This window comes from Papio anubis, chromosome 9, assembly GCF_008728515.1.
Source record: "Papio anubis isolate 15944 chromosome 9, Panubis1.0, whole genome shotgun sequence".
In the NCBI taxonomy this organism is placed as follows: Eukaryota; Metazoa; Chordata; class Mammalia; order Primates; family Cercopithecidae; genus Papio; species Papio anubis.
Genome location: NC_044984.1, coordinates 94,793,762 through 94,813,161, shown reverse-complemented (window position 1 = coordinate 94,813,161; position 19,400 = coordinate 94,793,762). Strand labels below are relative to the sequence as shown.

General features: G+C 40.3%; 1 protein-coding gene across 1 annotated transcript in view; it reads right to left on the bottom strand.

The window, feature by feature from the left end:
- Nucleotides 1–1,556: 1,556 nt before the first annotated feature.
- Nucleotides 1,557–19,400, bottom strand: part of SLC17A8 (solute carrier family 17 member 8) — a 66,036-nt gene continuing 48,192 nt past the window's right edge. The window contains exons 10-12 of the mRNA XM_003907014.5: nucleotides 11,096–11,206; nucleotides 5,761–5,888; nucleotides 1,557–3,793 (exon numbers count right to left, since the gene is read on the bottom strand). Coding sequence (XP_003907063.4) covers nucleotides 3,449–3,793; nucleotides 5,761–5,888; nucleotides 11,096–11,206 — 584 coding nt within the window. The 3' untranslated portion in view covers nucleotides 1,557–3,448. The remainder of the gene's footprint in view (nucleotides 3,794–5,760; nucleotides 5,889–11,095; nucleotides 11,207–19,400) is intronic.

The window sequence follows — 19,400 nt, the reverse complement described above, 5'->3', positions numbered from 1 at the left end:
TATGCTCTAGCAGTAAGGGTGAATAGGAAGTAAAAGAGCCTTCACACATCCTGTTGTCCAGCTTCAAATCATCTGGATGGCACAAAATACCTAAGGCCCTGCAACTGGACTAAGATGATCCCAGACAGTTAATGCCCTTAGGCTCATGAAAGAAGCAAACAAAGATCTCCTAGAAGGAAAAGAAAAAAGAAAAAGAAGAAGAAGCACTATTTCATGGCTAAAATTGCTAAAAATTATTTCTACAAATAATTTTTCAAATGCAATGGCTGATAAAATCAAGGAAAACCAGGCATAGATGCAGTTAAGATAGTATGAATAAGGACCAGCAAAACCAACAACAACAAAAGAGACTAATATGGTCTCCAAATATTGGCACTGAGCAGACTTTAAAACCATTAGCTTACTATGTCCCAGAAAATAAAATATGGTATTGAAAATTTCAGCAAGGAGCTGGAAATGTTTTTTAAAAGACATAGCAGAAGTGAAAAAGAACCAATAACAATTCTAGAACTGAAAATACAGTCACTAAGATTAAGAACACAATGGATGGATTTTTACAGGTTAGACCTCACTGAAGAGAGAGATAAAGAACTGAAAAATAAGTCAGGAGAAGATATCCAGCATGACATATAAAGAGGCAAAGCATTGGAAAATACAAAACAGGTGGTCAGACACCTACATACGTCTAGAATACATATAACTGAATGCCTAGAAAAACAGGAGAGAGAGAATGGAGCAAAAGCAGTATATTAAGAGGTAATGGAGAGAGTTTTCCCAAGCTGATGTAAGACATGGATCTACAGATTGAAAATTAAATTACATGAACTTGGCAGAGAAAAAAGAGAAGGGGAAAAAATTTTAAGTCAAGGATGACTCTAAGAATTCTAGCTTGAGCAAAAGGATAATGTGACTAACTGAGATAAGAAATAGAGAAAGAAAAAGATTTATTGGGGTTGGGAGGAGGCAGAGTGAGATAGAAATACAGATTCCAATTTTTACCTGTTGAATTTAACATCCAGACAGGGATACAAATGGGTCATTATTTCTCTAACACTTACTTTTCTTGGCATATTAAGGAATTTCCAAAACTTTGATTTTTTGGAAAGGATCATCAGATCTTTCTTGTCTCAAGAACCCTGCACCTATAGGCCTCCTTCCCTTCCTGCTAGAATCCACGGTTTGCATCCATGAGTTTACCTACAAATGGACATTTGCAGCAAAATGTACAATGACTTGCAAATGGCATCTGTCTGGTGTTAAAATGTAATTATTTATCCATTGCAACCTACACAGAGAAAAACCCATCACAACAAAATAATGTATTTTCTAGTTTTTAACACATTGATCCATGATTTCATTTTTAAAAAATACATATCATAAGGGCAAGTTACAGGAAAAATGTGGATTTTCTGCACATGACATCAACTTCAAACGATGCGATAAATACAACTTTGTGTCACAATATATATAATACTACCCTAAGGATTAACATGAGTTTTTAAAATACAATTATTTGACTTTATTAACACACACACAAAATAAAACACTGGCTATCATAAATTGCTAATTTTTTATTTTTTATTTTACTTAGCAAACAGCACAACTTTCACAATAAGTTCCAGGGATAATGGATAAAAATGACATAGTATGTTTTCTTTTCAACTGGAAAGTCCCCCAAAATGTTAAAAGATGACAATGATGATGACAGCTATTTACTTGGGCATTTCCTGCATGCTAGGAACTGTTCTATAGGGCTTGCATGGATTCACTCATTAAAGAGATTTAAAGATGTCTACTAACATAAATTGTATGCTAATGACATAAAGAATATTATTTAATGAAGAGTCACAATTTTTCCCCAAGATTATTCCGTTTATAAAGTACACTACAACTCAGCTAGTATTACTGGGGACCAGAAATACATGTGGGAGAAATTAGAAAAAAAAACCACCTACAATAATAAATTACAAATAAATCTGTAATTTTTCCATATTATATATTTCTTCCGAAAGTAGAAATAAAATTTTCAAAACCAATGAACAGGAAAATAATTTTATTTTCAAATAACCCTCTAGATGTCAACGTTAAAAATTTAAATATATCTAAAAGTATCCATGTAATTGCCTTATGCAATCAAAGGTGAATTTTTCAACAGTAACTGTAGGTCTAATTGTCCCAAATGTTTTCATTGTAGGATTTCCCTGTATAACTACTGCTATATTATTGTGATTTCCCTGAATATCATTCCAAATAGAGTCATCATGAATACTTTTGATACAAAATCATAATTTTGTATAATCTGATGAAACTTCCTACTATAATCTCCAGCAGAGAAGGCTAAAGATATACATTTTTTTAAATAGAAAATTATTTCAGGAGAATTGTACCTAAGAAAACACATGAACCTACTTCTTAAATTATTAAATGTCTTAAAAGTTTACAAGTAATTTGGGACATCATTTAGCTACATTCTTAATATTACGAAAAGTTGAAATTTAATAACCAAACTCTTGTTTACTGCTTTCAGCCATTTTGACCATCAGATTCCTAAAAATTTGGCTCTCTTGCTTAGCTTTTCTTTAAAAAAACTATTTGAATCTCTGATGTAGTCTGTGACCCTTACTACTTTAAAAACTATGGAGTCACAGAACCATTTGACTCCTCAGATAACATAGAACACTGAGGGTCTTTGAATCTAGCCTCTCACACATTTGAATCCCCTCTGCCTCATCAACCCAAATGTTTCCCTTCCCTGACACCTGCTAAAATGGTGAATTACTCACAATTACTCCATTGTCAGTTTTCATTATTACAAATGTCTTCCCTACACTGAATGGAAATCTTCTTCCCAAAAACTGCCACCTATTGGGAGCTTCAACAATCTCAGCACTGACCCTGGCAGATGACCTTGAGCAAGTTCATTTCTTGTTGCTTTAGATTCGTTGGTTATAAAATGGGGATAAGAAATGTGTGTCATAAAGGTGCAGAGATTAAATAAGAGTGTTTATAAAGCACCTGCCACAACGTGGGGTTTATTGGGAATATGAAGCCCTCCTCTGCATGGCTACCCTAGAGATGTGGTGGCAGCTACTGCTACTGTTTACATTCCTTCTGGCCAAACATCCCCATTTCCTTCACTGTTTCTTTGAACAACATGGTATTGTCTCATTTTTCGTCTAGTCATTCCTTTCTGAGTAAGTTCAGCTCTTTGAGAGAAGGGTCAACTGTCAAGTCAAAAAATATGTATTATCAACTATGTTACCAGCTGAGCACAGCTCCTTACCTATACGTGTCATTGAAAGATAGTATTTCTCTTTTCCTTGTTGCTGGGTAGATCTTCTCCACCCCCCATATTTGGACTTCTGACAAGCTGGGCTAAAAGAAAGGCAATAGGTATGGATAGTTTCTGGTTCTAAAGTAAAGAGAAGACAGAAGTGCACCTCAGACATTAGGATGTAGCTGAGAAGTTTCTCTCTTCATTCTGGTAGGATGTCGGCTCTTCCTCATCAAGGGTCGCTCCTCTCTGTCCTTTCCATTCCTTCTTCTGGACTTCACAATTCTGGATGGTGGCTCCATAAGACATCATCTTTTTGGGACTCACAAAACTCTCATGGTTGAGTTCTGTCTCCTCAGCTAACTCATCCTGGTCAATGATTCCACATTTCTCCTCAGAGAGATTCTCTGGGTCAGCCCACTCCTGTTTCTCCCCAGAAGCAAAGACCCCATAGAAGATCACACCACTGTAATGCACCAGGGCAGCTATGAGGAACACATTCTGCCATTCTTCACGGGTCTAAATAAGGAAATAAAGTGCCAATTAATGTTTTAACTAAAGCCAGAGATTACCAGTATGTCCTGGAGGCCTCTACTGGGAAAAAGCACCTGCCCATTTGGAAGGCAATGCTCTGTTCCTTGGGAGGGAGGATGTGTGTCAGAAGCACCATCCAGGATTCAAACCTAATTTAAAAGAAAAACTTAAAAAATGAAAGTTAAGACTACAATGAATATAAAAGTTAGACATGACAATAAATATGAATTTTTTAAATTTAGAAAATACTTTTTTTTTTTTTTGAGACAGAGTCTCACTCTGTCGCCCAGGCTGGAGTGCAGTGGTGCCATCTTGGCTCACTTCAAGCTCCGCCTCCCAGGTTCACGCCATTCTCCTGCCTCGGCCTCCCAAGTGGCTGGGACTACAGGCACCCACCAGCACGCCTGGCTAATTTTTTGTATTTTTAGTAGACGGGGTTTCACCATGTTAGCCAGGATGGTCTCGATTTCCTGACCTCGTGATCCGCCCTCCTCGGCCTCCCAAAGTGCTGGGATTACACGAAAATACATTTTAAAATAAGCAGCACATAAAAATATTAATACATGCAGCACCATTGCATAGCTTTTTGAATACTCAAATGGGGTTTCCCTTCACGTAGTCAGCTAAATTAAACTTGTTTTAGGAACCTGCCGTTTTAAATATCAGAAGTCTCCTTCTTGCTTGTTGTTGGATACATAACAATATTTGAGCCATTAAAGTTCTCACCCTTGACTGGCAAGAACTTTATTTATAATCATATTTTCAGTGTAAAAAAAAAGTATGTCAAAATATAATGGGAATTTGTGTCTAAGGTTGGGGGAAGATATCTTGGATTTAACAGTCAGGTTATCAATCCTATAACTCCATGAACATGAATTCCCTGCCTATAAAATTCTACCTTCCTTTTCTGTCAAAAAGCACGAAATTTTATCTCACTTTTTTTTTTTTTTTTTCTTTTTGAGACAGAGTCTCACTCTGTCGCCCAGGCTGGAGTGCAGTGGCGCGATCTGGGCTCACTGCAAGCTCCGCCTCCCGGGTTCACGCAATTCTCCTGCCTCAGCCTCCTGAGTAGCTGGGACTACAGGCGCCCGCCACCACGCCTGGCTAATTTTTTTGTATTTTTAGAAGAGACGGGGTTTCACTGTGGTAGCCAGGATGGTCTCTATCTTCTGACTTCGTGATCCCCCCGCCTTGGCCTCCCAAAGTGCTGGGATTACAGGCGTGAGCCACCGCGCCCGGCCCTCTCACACTTTCTTCTGCAGGAAGCTGAAAAAACTTCTGAAGTTATATTTGTAATAGGCAATCCAACTAAGAAAATAGTTGGGGGGAAATAATCCCATGGTATCAAAGAATTTTTATTTGCAGAAAGCAGCATCTTGAGACGTTTCAGTGACAAAGATAAAGAAATCAGGTGTGCTGTGGTTGAATTCTGGATGGATCTGCCTCTACCACTCACCCTAGTCCAAATTCACAAAGGCTCAGTAACAACTGGGTAGGTTATTAATGTCCTGTTTATTTTATTCTTAACAAGGAAGTAGAATAGCACTCATCTTTTCATGCTGAAACATGCTAAGCAATGGATGGAATTAGGTTATAAAATTTAATCACTGAGAATGAGAAAACAATCTTCAGTAACTCACTTATCCCGAAGTGACTGCCTCAGTTTCTTCTTTGTGTCTCTAAACAGTTTCTAAGGCCCATACCCCTCTCCCCAGACTTTTATTCCTCAATTGAAAAAACATAGAACAAAACAACAATTAGCCTTGGTGCCATTGATAAGCAATGATTTGAAAATCAGAAGAAGAAAATAAAAATAAAAGAAGTTCAGCTGACTCAGTCAAGGTCAAGGACATACACATTTACAGACTGCGATAGAGCTTTGAAATCTCAAGTTTGTGTTAGTGCTCCAGTCCTCTGATACTGTAACCCACAGCCACAAAGGAGAACTTTACCTTGTGCCTGGTCATTGCACCAACAATGAGGGGACAGACCATTCCAGAGAGGGTTCCCACTCCATTTGAGATCCCCATGAGAATGCTGGCATAGCGGGGGGCAATATCCAGGTGGTTGACATTAAAACCTACAGTGAAGCCAAAACCTCAAAATCAGAGTCAAGAACAGAATTCCAAATACACTTTGGAAAATACTCAGTTGTCCCAACCTTCACCAATCTGTTTGGTTTCCTCTAGTATATGACTGATGGATATTAGTTTCCAGACCAAGAGGACTGGGTTCAAGAGGCTGTGTCCACACAAAGCAGTACTGGTAGACAATGCTCGAACTGATTATGGATATCTATTATGGACTCTCTCTACAAGGAGAATTATGGCATCTCTACCTTGTAGGTTCTGAATTCCAAAATATGGTGTTTGGCACAATACTGAAAAGCCTAAAGACTGAATCACGTTTATTCAGAGTAAATAATCATGCAATCATATACAGTATGATGAGACCAAACCTTGCTTTATAATATTCCCGCTCCTACCCTCGACTTACTCTTAAAAGGCAGCCAAGAGTAAGCCTACCTTATTGGCCACATGGCCACATTTTCACACAATGAAAATGGTGCTTTTTAATGAAACATTTGCACAAACATTGGGAGAACCTCTGCAATTTACAAAACACTTTCACACACCTACTGAATTTGGAGTTTGTAAATCTGGACTTGAATCTTATTTCTTCTATGTAAACAAGTAATTTGGGGGCTTCTGTTTCTTCACCTCCGATATGAGGATAATATTACTACTCACTTCATAAAGTGATAGAGTGATAGAGACTCAGGGGAAATAGGTATGTGAAGCAAATATCGAAGCTATACTACCACTACTACTACTACTACCTTCTGCTGCCACTGCCAGGTAACTCCCTCTCTTTGAGGTTTTCTATCAAAAGATAATGCTGCTGGCCGGCCATGGTGGCTCACACCTATAATCTCAGCACTTTGGGAGGCTGAGGCGGGCGGATCACCTGAGGTCAGAAGTTCGAGACCAGCCTGGCCAACATGGCAAAATCTCAACTCTACTAAAAATACAAAAATTAGCCAGGCCTGGTGGCACATGCCTGTAATCCCAGCTACTTGAGAGGCTGAGACAGGAGAATCGCTTGAATCCAGGAGGCGGAAGTTGCAGCAAACAGATCCGACGTTGTCAATATATTGCAGGGTTGCATGTTCGAATCAGACAGACTTCAATTCTGCTAGCTTAACTGAGATGCAAGCCTAGACCAAGGATTTAAACTTCCTGAACCTCAGTTTCTTTATCTATATAATGGCATAACGATTCTTATAATATTGACATAGGAATTAAGTTAAATAATGTATGTTAACTACACGGTGTATAGACATGTAAACCAATATGCATGCTCTTTACAGGTGGTTAGCCATCCGTCTTGTTTAGCACCATCTCCCCTGAACTAGCAAAGTGCCTGGCACATTGTGGTCACTCAATAAATAGTTGCTAAACTAATTACCACCTTCACCTACTGAAATTATAGCAAGGAGTTGTAGCCTTTATTCATCTTTTTGTTTTCCTTTGCTTTGCTTTTTACTTCTCTATTCTGTGCAAAAAAAAACTGAAAATAGGACTTAAAATATTTTTTGTTCTAATCTGGCACATTGGTTGGTTGTCTTTTCTACCTCCCTTCGGGGAGAAATTTTGAGAAAACTTTTTGGTAATAATAAACATACCTTCTCTTTCAGGTCAATGTGCCAAATGATCAGAATATAAAACAGCTGCAAGTTCATTAATCTTATCACTGATTTGAATGTGATAAACACTTTATTAGAAAAGAATCCAGAGATAAGAAGCAATTAATATGATTGTTGAGTATTACGCTCTGATACAAAGCCTGGGCAACTGCATTCAGCTAAAGATAATGTGGGAAAAGCCATTTAGGTTTCTAGCTGCACAATCCTGACATTTGGGGAGGAGGGGAAATCACTGAGAAATTGAGATATTGATAGATTTTTATAGCAGATGAAAAAAATTACACACAAACTGAGAGAATCTGTCTTCTCTGTATAGGACAGTTCCCAAAACAGGCATCACTCATTCCTTGCCTATTTTTAACCTCATCTATCTCAGCAGTCTTGTCTATAATCAGCTCCTAAATTGTGCCAGTCAGTCTTCCCTGGCATCCATGTTTATTCCTTTAAAAGTTGGCAGACAGTAGATCCTGAGGAATTATTGCCCCGTGGCCACAATCCCTCCCACAGTGTCATTGCTGGGACCAACTGGGACCTTTATTCCACACTCCCAGTCACTTCGCTGGGCGAGTTAAACCACACTTTGGTTTCCCCACCAATAAAGTGAATGTAGCAATACCCTTCTCATCAAGGTTGTGATGAGGATTAAATGAAATCATGTTTAAAAGTGGCAAGAAGGCCAGATGTGGTGGTTCATGCCCGTAATCTCAATACTTTGAGAGGCCGAGGCAGGAGAATCACTTGAGGCCAGGAGTTCGAGACCAGCCTAGACAACATTGTGAGACCCTGTCTCGAAAATAAATAAATAAATAAATTTACACACACGTGCACACACACACACACACACACACACACATAGGTATGGTGGCACATGCCTGTAGCCCCAGCTACTCAGGAGGCTGAGGCAGGAGAATCAATTGAGCATGGGAGGTAGAGGCTGCAATGATCTGCGATCATGTCACTGCACTCCAGCCTGCGTGACAGAGTGAGACCCTGTCTAATGTTTTTTTTTTTTCTTTTGAGACAGAATCTCTCTTTGTCACCCAGGCTAGAGTGCAGTGGTGCAATCTTGGCTCACTGCAACCTCAGCCTCCCCAGTAGCTGGGACTACAGGCACATACCACCACAACCAACTAATTTTTGTATTTTCAGTAGACATGGGGTTTCACCATGTTGGCCAGGCTGGTCTTGAACTCCTGATCTCAGGTGATCCATCTGCCTCGACCTCCCAAAGTGCTGGGATTACAGGCATGAACCACTGCACAAGGCAACAAACCCTGTCTTGAAACAAAAAAAGCAGCTTCTGTGATTTGGAGTATTGGGTTTCTCTCCTTCAGCCTGTGACTTAATTGGCAATTGGGGGAAAGGAAGCAATATGAACTTGAACATTTCAGTATCTCTGGGAACAGGATATGGATCTCTTTTGCTCACAAAGTTATCAAGGGAAGTCGTTCCTTAGCATCCTTCTGGAAGCAAGTCGTGATTGCTGTGCCCTTGCTACTCAAAGTGTGGATTGCCCTGCAGCAGCAGCAGCAGCGCTGGGGAGCTTACTAAAACTGCAGAATCTCAGGCTCCACTCTAGAGTTACCAAGTCAGAATCTGCATTCTGAAATATCCTATGGTGATTTCATATAACTCTTTGAGAAGCACTGGGCTGGTGTGTGTACTAATAGAACAATAATGGTGAACACTCATTAATTTTGTTATGCATCTGGCACTGTGCTAAGGGCTTCAAATAAATAAAGCTAAGGTTTTTATTTGAATAAATATTTCCACTAGAATGCAAACTTTAGGGGGATGGACTCTTTCATTTGTTCACTGCAATATCCCCAGTGCTAAGAATAATGCCCAGCCCACAAGAAGTGCGAGGAAATGCATGAATTATCTAAATTTATCCTCCCAACAACCCTATGGGTTGCTGTTTCATCTCTCCAATCTCTAGATGAGAAAACTGAAGCTTGAGAGTTTTCATAATTTAGCAATTTTTTTCTTTTATAAATAGTAAGTAGTAAAGAGGGCCTCAAACCCCACCCCAGATCTATGCATCTCTAAACCTAATTACTTAGCTGCAAGTTACTTTTAATTTAGACTTTTACTTTATTTTCTAATTTAACTATTCATCAGCTCTATTTATTTTGACAGATACAAGCCCCTGTCTTAGGACAGTTTAGACCAGAGGTTCCATGTTTTTCTATTCGTGGACACTAACACTATTTGATATCTAAGGCAAGCTGGAATAATGGAAGGAGCATAGCCTTTGGGCCACGCAGAAGTGTTCTGGCATCCTTCCTTTGCCACTAACTGTGTGACATTAGGAAAGTATTAAATTTTTCTGAGCTTTAGTAAAATAGTGAAAAATCAGTAACGTAGTGATATACTACTACTTGCTTCACAATGTTGTGAGATATATACAATATATGTAAAATTTTCTTTAAGTAACCATTTTTTATTTTTATTTTATTTATTTATTTATTTTTCTCGAGACAGGGTCTCACTCTGTCATCCAGGCTGGAGTGCAGTGGCACGAACTCAGCTCACTGCAACCTCCAACTCCCAGACTCAAGCCATCCTCTCACCTCAACCTCCTGAGTAACTGGGACTGCAGGTGTGCGCCATTACACTTAGCTAACTTTTTGTATTTTTTGTAGAGATGGGTTTTTGCCATGTTGCCCAGGCTGGTCTGGAACTCCTGGGCTCAAGTGATGGATTCATCTCGGTCTCCCAAAGTGCTACGATTACATGCATAAGCCAGCGCACCCGGCCAGTAACCGTATTTTTTATTATAATGTTTTAAAGATAGACAAACAACTAAATTTCACCCTTTGACCCAGTTTTGCATAGGAAGCTTCTGATATGATTGCCCTCTGGCCTCTCTCTCACATACAGTAGACCACTTTCTGCCCCTGTAAAATGGGGATCGTAACAGCACTGATACCCAGCAGAGTAGTTGTGAGAGAGACAGGGCTTAATACACGCAGATCGCATGGAACAGTCCCTGGCACAGAATCTGTGCTTGGTCATCGCTAGCTCACATCATCACTGTCATTATTCTTAACAGCTTTACCCGGTTGAGAAAGTCACTTCCTGTCTCTGGACCCACATTTTCTTGTTTGGAAAATGAAAGTAATGGAGTAGACAAAAATCTAAAGAAGGTTTTCACTCTTAAAAAAGCTTCTGATTCTATGACTGTAATGATACTCACAGTTCTCTAGCCAGAGGCGAGGCTTGAAAAAGTCACAGGAGCCTCTATCAGGTAGGGTGACATGGTGCTAAAGTATGTAAGTCCACTTCACCCAGGACATACGCTTGGGCCTCTGCTCATATCTCAGAAGGGTCATCTGCGCTTTGTGTCTTTTCCCATAACAAAGTAAGTAGGAAAAATTCCACCTTAACTGAACTCCCAAGCCCAGTTCTCAGTGATCTTACAAAATCACCCCTACTAGATGACATTCTCTGGGCGGTGGTCCTGCTATCTGAGAATGGACTGGCTACTGAAAGAAGGTGCTACAATATCCTTGTCCTTCCTTCTTCCTGGGACTTGTTGAATCTATTGTCAAGACCTGGAAACCCAAAGGACACATTACCTGAAATAGCAAAGCCACTAAATCCTACAGCAAGCACCAGAAAGGAGATAGCCACCCCTTTGGTATGGGAAAAGCCAACCACCAGGAGTAAGGTTGCCTCCATGCCAAAACCTGCAAGTGGAAACAGCAAGGGAAAACAAAATGTCATTTTCATATCAGTCAACCCAAGTTCATTTATTTATCAAATAAGAACTAACCTATAATTCCACATACCTAAATTTATTTTGTTTGTGTGTGTGTGTGTGTGTGTGTGTTTTTAAGCTCTGGAATTTAATTTTTTTTTTTTTTTTTTTACTTGAAGTTCTGGGATTTAAGTTCAGGGATACATGTGCAGAATGTGCAGGTTTGTTATGTAGGTATACATGTGCCATGGTGGTTTGCTGCACCTATCAACCCATCATATAGGTTTTAGGCCCCACATGCATTAGGTATTTGCTCTAATGCTCTCCCTCCCCTTGCCCCCTAGCAGGCCCCAGTGTGTGATGTTCCCTTCCCTGTGTCCATGTGTTCTCATTGTTCATCTCCCACTTATGAGTGGGGACATGCGGTGTTTGGTTTTCTGTTCCCCCACAGACCTACATTCTGGTACAGAGATTACAATGCCATGCAGGTATTTCATGACTACATGACTCTGCTAATATTCCCTGGGTGTTCGCAAACTTTCTAACATTATCCCGGTGCACCTTGAACACCACACGGTCCCAATAGGTTCCAGTGATGCTCCTGAGATGAGGGATGTTAATTATTAGTTGCTTCATGGGTAATTGCCCCTGCCATTGTTAAATACTAAAACTCTACTATATAACTGTGGTAATGATTCCCCTTTGACTAGTTATGGCCTTTCCCGTAAAAGTAAAATGACAACACTCTAATATTTATTGCCAAAAGCAACCAGAAAGCTGTAGCAAATATCTGAAACAAACAAGAAAAAATAAACACAGCACTTCACCACTTGTAAAGCAAAAGTCAAAATTTTTCTATTTCAGAAATTCACCAAGCTCTCAGGCCTCTTAAAAAAACAAAAAAACAAAAAAACAAAACAAACAAAAAACGACAAATAGTACATGAGATTTTTGCACAGAAAATATTGCAGAACAAAAGTACTTTCTGTTCCTTTCATTCAGAATAATTGAGTCTAGCAAAATAAAAAAAAAAGAATGAGGAAATTATGAAGTTTCTTCTCACCCGAAAAAAGAAGTTCAGCTAATAACAGACAGAAAAATAATAAAAATATCATTTCCAAGTATATAGAATGCCTTAGGAGGGGGAAGAGACAATTAGTGGTGCTTCATTTGAAGACTGCTGATTCCAGACATCTCCACACAATTGTCCTACAGTACCTCAAAGGCAATATGCCCAAATCAATTCTCTCGTCCCCTATTTTTTTATTTATTATTATTTTTATTATTATTGAGACAGAGTCTTGCTCTTATCACCCAGGCTGGAGTGCAATGGTGTGATCTCGGCTCACTGCAACTTCTGCCTCCCAGGTTCAAATGATTCTCCTGCCTCAGCCTCCCAAGTAGCTGGGATTATGGGCATGCCCCACCATGCCCAGCTAATTTTGTATTTTTAGTAGAGTCGGGGTGTTTCCATGTTGGTCAGGCTGGTTTTGCCATGTTGGCCAGGCTAGCCACTCCTAACCTCGGGTGGTCCACCTACTTCAGCCTCCCAAAGTGCTGGGATTACAGGTGTGAGCCACCACCCCGGCCTCTTCCCCTGTTTTTTTACTCCTAAACAAACAATGCAAACCGTCACTACCACGTGCTTTCTTCTCCTTCTCTAAATTAATCTTCTATATTCTGTGTTTAGAACCCAGTCTTTAGAGTCAAAACTGGTATGGGTTCACTTTCCACTTCAAAATCACTAATTGTGTGACCTTGAACAAGTTACTACACCTCTTAGATTCCTCATCCAAAAAATGGAGATAATACCACAGCCTTGTGAGGTATCGGAAGAGTGAATGAAATTGGCATATGAGGTACTGAGTGTGGCACATGGGCACAGCTCAACAAATGGTAGCCAGAAGTCCGATGCAGAAATTTCAGAACTGCCTTGGACTTCTCCTCCTGCCTCAGCTTTCACGTACAAATCTGCAGGTTTGGCCTCGGAAATATCTGTCCAGTGTAACTGCCACTTTCTCCTCCCCTGTCACTGCTTTAGTTCCAGCACCTGTGACCTCTTACCAGGACAACTGCAATAAGCCACCTTTTTTTCTCCTTTTGTTTGAGATGGAGTAGTGCTCTGTCGCCCAGACTGGAGTGCAGTGGTGCAATCTCAGCTCATTGCAACCTCTGCCTCCCGGTTCAAGTGGTTCTCCTGACTCAGCCTTGCCAGTAGCTGGGATTATAACCCACCACCACGCCCAGCTAATTTTTTTTTTTTTTTTGAGACGGAGTCTCGCTCTGTTGCCCAGGCTGGAGTTCAGTGGCGTGATCTCTGCTCACTGCAGTTGCCTCCCGGGTTCACACCATTCTCCCACCTCAGCCTCCTGAGTAGCTGGGACTGCAGGTGCCCGCCACCACGCCCAGCTAATTTTTTGTATTTTTAGTACAGATGCAGTTTCACCGTGTTAGCCAGGATAGTCTCAGTCTCCTGACCTTGTGATCCACCTGCCTCAGCCTCCCAAAGTGCTGGGATTACAGGCGTGAGCCACCATGCCAGTCTAATTTTTGTATTTTTAGTAGAGGCTGGGTTTCCCCATGTTAGCCAGGCTGGTCTCGAACTCCTGACCTCAAGTGATCCATCTGCCTTGGCCTCCCAAAGTGCTGGGATTACAGGCCTGAGCCACCATGCTCAGCCATAATAAGCCACTTTGGTAGTCTTCCCAACTCATCCTCTTCTGATGCATTCTCAATACCACTGTCTTTCTAAGCCATACACCTCATTATTCCCTCCTGTGCTTAATGTATTTGTCATGGGCTCCACATCATGAGTATAGTGTTCTATAATGAATCCCTCCTGCCGTTCCAGTTTCATCTTCTTCCAGCCCTCATCTCTTTGCTTACCGCCCCCATTCTGTAGACAGCCATCTGTGCTATAGACATACTCCTCTATTAGTTGTTTTCTAACCACACAATACTGTCTCATGCCCGTACGTATTTTCACACATTGTTTCTTTACCTGGAATACTCTTCTCTCATCACTTTCTCTTTTTCTGAATAAATCTTACTATTTTTAAAGTCCAGATTAAATAGTGCCTCCTCTAGAAAGCTTCCCTAACAACCCTCTCCCTACCCTCAACCAATGAAGCTGACATCACCTTCTCATCATTTTATAGAACTTTTCAATATTGCTTTGTAACTTTTCATTTGTGTTTCTGCCTCTCCCACAAAACTGTATATTTAACACAGAGTATGGCTAGCATGTAGTATGCACTCAATAAATAATGTTTGGCCAGACATGGTAGTGCACACCTATAATTCCAGCTCTTTGGGAGGCCAAGGCAGGTGGATCACCTGAGGTCAGGAGTTCAAGACCAGCCTGGGCAACATGGCAAAACCCCTTCTCTACAAAAATATGAAAGTTAGCCAGGCATGGTTGCATGTGCCTGTAATCCCAGCTACTCGGTAGGCTGAGGCAGGAGAATCACTTGAACCCGGGAGGTGGAGGTTGCAGTGAGCCGAGATTGCACCACTGCACTCCAGCCTGGGCAACAGAGTGAGACTCTGTCTCTACATACATACATACATACATACATACATACATACATACATACATAACATTTAATGAATTAATGCAAAGGAAAGGAAATGGGACCCAGAATAAAGAAAATAAGATTTACAAGCTAAAGTACTTACCGTAAATGATGGTTATTAATATTTGCCTTTTTGAACCATTTCTTCAACACTACTATAAAGAAGGGCAAGAACTAATAATTGTTTTAAATGACTTCTAAAGAGGATGAAATGTAATTAGGGAAGTCTTACTTTTAAAACTACATGCTTTATATCATTGCTACTTTTTCTTAATTTTGTTTCAACATTTAAGATTACACATAGGGAAAAATTGCTAGTGTTTCATATACTAACTATATGTGTCTTAGAAGTGGCCTATCCTAAATAACAAGACATTTGGCTGAAACTTCTTTTATTTTAACACTCTCAACAGAAGCGTGCAGAAAGTTAATTCCCCCAAAGAATTAGAATGATGATATTGTGTAAAGAATAAAACTTACAAATGATACATCAGCTCATCTGTAAGAAAACAAGTTTTGGCCAAATAGCAGATTGCCAATGGAAAAAAAAGTATTTAAAAGCCTAAATGGTTTCTACTGACAGTTAAAATACTAGAGACAGGGCTGCATGTTTCAGGAGCTTAAGGATAAAATGTGAACTTTAGGGGTAATGAGGAAATCCTTAAAACCGAACCTATTTAGAATTGCCAAGAAAAACAAAACTAGGACTTAAAGGCCTGAGAAATATTTTATTTCATATTAAAACAATCTGAAGTTCACACATGCAACTGATTCAGCCACAATAGAATTTTTGACCTCAGTTACACTTTACATGTTCTATAGAGGGGGCAGGACAAGAATTTGGCATCTGTCTTTAAGTATCATAGACGTGGACCCTGATTCAGAATGAATTGAATATCATGTCTTAAGGTGATCTATTTTGCTTTAAATGATTTTAATGGCACATTGAAATCTATGGAAAGAAAAGATGACAGGCTCCAAGATATGTGTGATCCTTCTCAGATGAGAAATGCCTTCTATATTTTTTATTAGGAAACCAAAAAGCCAACCAAAATTCTCTGGAAGATCATACCAGTGCTTCGTCATTTCCAAATCAACCTGCATTCTTCACTGATAGCACAAAACTTTAGTTTCATGTAGTTATCTCTGCTCTAGCATCTCTGTATTTAAGCAGAAAAAAGTGGGACCATTATGGTCTTTTTAAAATTTTTATGTTCTATATATAACTCACTTGTCCTACTATGTCAAAATATAAAACAACATGAAAAGCCATGTGAAGAGGTATTTTTTAAAGATGGGAGATGAGGCAGAAAGATTCCACATAGGCCTTCTAGTTTCTTCAGAAAAAAACTATTTCCTCTCAACAGGCACTTTGTCAGCAATTAAACATCTTTGAGAGTTCTCATCACCACAACATAACATCATCACCACCAATTAAGGAGAAACAGCAGAGGTATTGGGGCAGAATTAAATAGGAATAAGACATTCCCACAAAATATGCTCAAGAATCTCCAATGCATCTGGGTTTAGAAGAGGTTGTGCAAATAGTGTTTAAATCCAGAAGCTTCTTTAAAGTTGTTGGTTTAGAAGTACACGTTTTTGGCCAAGGGAAATACAACTGAATTGCAGATATTTGTTAAAGAACTCTGAAAAACTTCTGTGTTTTTTGCATCTTGAACACAGGAGAAGAAAAGCAGCATTAACATTTGTTGAGAATTTTTTATAGGTTGAACACCACACTAAGTGTATTTATACATTGTATCATTTAATCATCATAACTACCCTCTGAAGTAAATATTATTATGTAGATTTTAAAGATGAGAAATGTTGGCCCCGAGAATTTAGAAATCGACCCCCCTCTCTCCATCTCCATTGCCACCTCATTTGTCCAAGCCACCATCTTCTCTAGACAGGACAACTGAAATTGCCTCCTACCTGGTCTCCCTTCTTTTACTCTTGTACCCTGCATAATTCCCCAGATTAAAAATAAATAAATAAGGCCGGGCAAGGTGGCTCACGCCTGCAATCCCAGCACTTTGGGAGGCCGAGGCGGGCAGATTACTTGAGGTCAGGAGTTCAAGACCAGCCTGGTCAACACAGCGAAACTGTGTCTCTACAAAAATACAAAAGATTAGCCAGGCCTGGTGGCCCATGCCTGTAATCCCAGCTACTCAGGAAGCTGAGGCAGGAGAATCACTTGAACCCAAGAGGTGGAGGTTGCAGTGAGCTGAGATTGCGCCACTGCACTCCAGCCTGGACGACAGAGCGAGACTCTGTCTCAAAAAAAAAAAAAAAAAAATCAGACCATATCCATTCTGTGCTTTAAATCACCTGCATCTCAATGTACTTCAAATAAAACCCAAGTTCTGCATTCGCCAACAAGGCCTGACATGATCTGACCCTAGAAAAACATCCTAATCCCATCTCCTGTCACTCAACCATTCTGACTCCCCTTCCTTCTATTCTCACACAGGCCACATTCCTGCCTGCCCCAGGGTCATTGCACATACTATTCCCCCTGCCTAAAATCTTTTCCTGAGAGAGCTGTAATAAGGCACCACATGGTAAGTTGCCAATATAGCCATGTGGACATATTCAGAGGGATCACTGGAGAATGGCATGGCTTTAAGGAAACACAAGAGGAGAACTGAGCTGGATGTATAGAGAGGACTGGGGTAAGAGGTGAAGGTGAGAACTCACAGGGAAAGAGAAAAGGAGTGGGCAAAGTCAGAGACAGAAAGATATGTTCAGGGCTTGGGTGAGGGCTGTTCAGCTGGAGCAGAATTTTATCATTAGAAGGGTGAGGCTTTGGCTACTGTATTAGTTTTCATTTTTTTAATTTTTAATTTTTTAATAGAGACAAGTTCTCACTATATTGTCCTGACTGATTTCAAACTCCTGAGCTCAAGTGACCTGCCTGCCCCGACCTCCCAAAGTGCTAGGATTACAGGCGTGAGCCACTGCACCCGGCCTACCACTGTATTAGTTTTCATTTGCTGCTGTAATAAATTACCACAAACTCAGTGGCTCAAAACAATACAAATATCAAGTATTAACTAAGGGATAGACTTAGGGGTCTTTAAGATCTATTCCAATGATTAGATGCCACCTCTAAAATATGCTCTGCACTATTGTACAGTTCTGGAGGCCGAGAATCCAAAATGGTACAGGACTAAAGTCAAGGCAGCAGCCTACGAAGTTGCATTCCTTCTAGAGGTGCTATGGCAGAATCTCTTCTTGTCTTCTCCAGCTTCTAGGGTCTGCTTGCATTCCTTGGCTTGTGGCTGCATCACTCTGACTCCTGCCTCCACCATCACATCTTCTTTTCTGACTCTGACCCTCCTTCCTCCTTTTATAAGGATTATTGTGATTAGATTGGGCCCACCTAGATAATGCAGGATAAACTCCCATCTCAAGAAACTCAATTTAATCCCACCTGCAAAGTCCTTTTGACATGTGAGGAAACATATTCACAGCTTCTGAAGATCAGGACATGGACATTATTCTGGCTGCTACAGCTCTCTTGGAGAGGACTTGCATACAATATCCCAGAGCTTCACCTCCTGCCTACCAGACAGCAAGCCTACATCCACTAACCCTCAGTCCCCTACAGGAAAGTTCAAGCTAAGGTCAGGTCCACACATCCCTGCCCGGGACCAGCAGTCAAGCAACTGGGAGAACAGGTGCCAACAGACTCTTAGGCTTTCTTCCCGAAATGCTCTGGGATCAGATCATGCCTGCTGCTGTGTCCCTCGGTAGTCTTCACTTCTAAACGTTCCAGACCTAGCTGATCTGTCAGAGCATGCGCAATCCGTCTCTTTCAACTTAATATCACGGTTGTGAGCTCTTGCCCATAGGTGGCGCTATCCTCTACCTCCTGCCCGCTCATCCTGACGCTAGTCCTCCAACGGGGTAGCAGCAAACTAAGCTTTGGCGGTGGGCTCCGGCGGACCTGATACCTTGCAGGGATCTGCTACTTGAGCAAGTCCCTTTATTTTACCTCTGTTTCCTCATTGCAAATTGCATATAGTAATAGTACCTGCTCCACATGGTGGTTATGAAGATTTTTAAAATAATGTATTAGAAGATTTAGCTTAATGTCTGGCACAGAAAGCATTCAATAAATGTTCATTTTAAAAGCTAAACAAAAAAGATGAGTTTTTTGAAAAGCACTTATGAACATTGTAGAGGTTCACAATTACTTTCGCCTACCTCTTTTGGGAAATCACCTAACATTCACTTTGTCTTTACAAAATTAAAACATAAAGCAGAAGCTAAATAAACCAGGAAAGAGAATGGTGTCTGTGTGTGTATAGCCCATGCACAAGCATAGGTTAGGAGGAAAGATTACTTTTCTTCTGTTTCTTACCAAAACATATGGATAGGTAGAAAGGTAAGGAGAGAAGGGAATAAACTACATAAGCAAACAATAAATGTGGAAGGATGTATGGAAGAGTCCCAGCTGGATGACCTCTTGGCAGGACTGTGATGTACAACACTCAAGTATCTGCTGAGGGACAGACTTAGAGGTCTTTAAGATCCACTCCAATGATTAAATGTCACTTTTTTTTTTTTTTTTTTTTTTTGAGATGAAGTGTCACTGTCGCC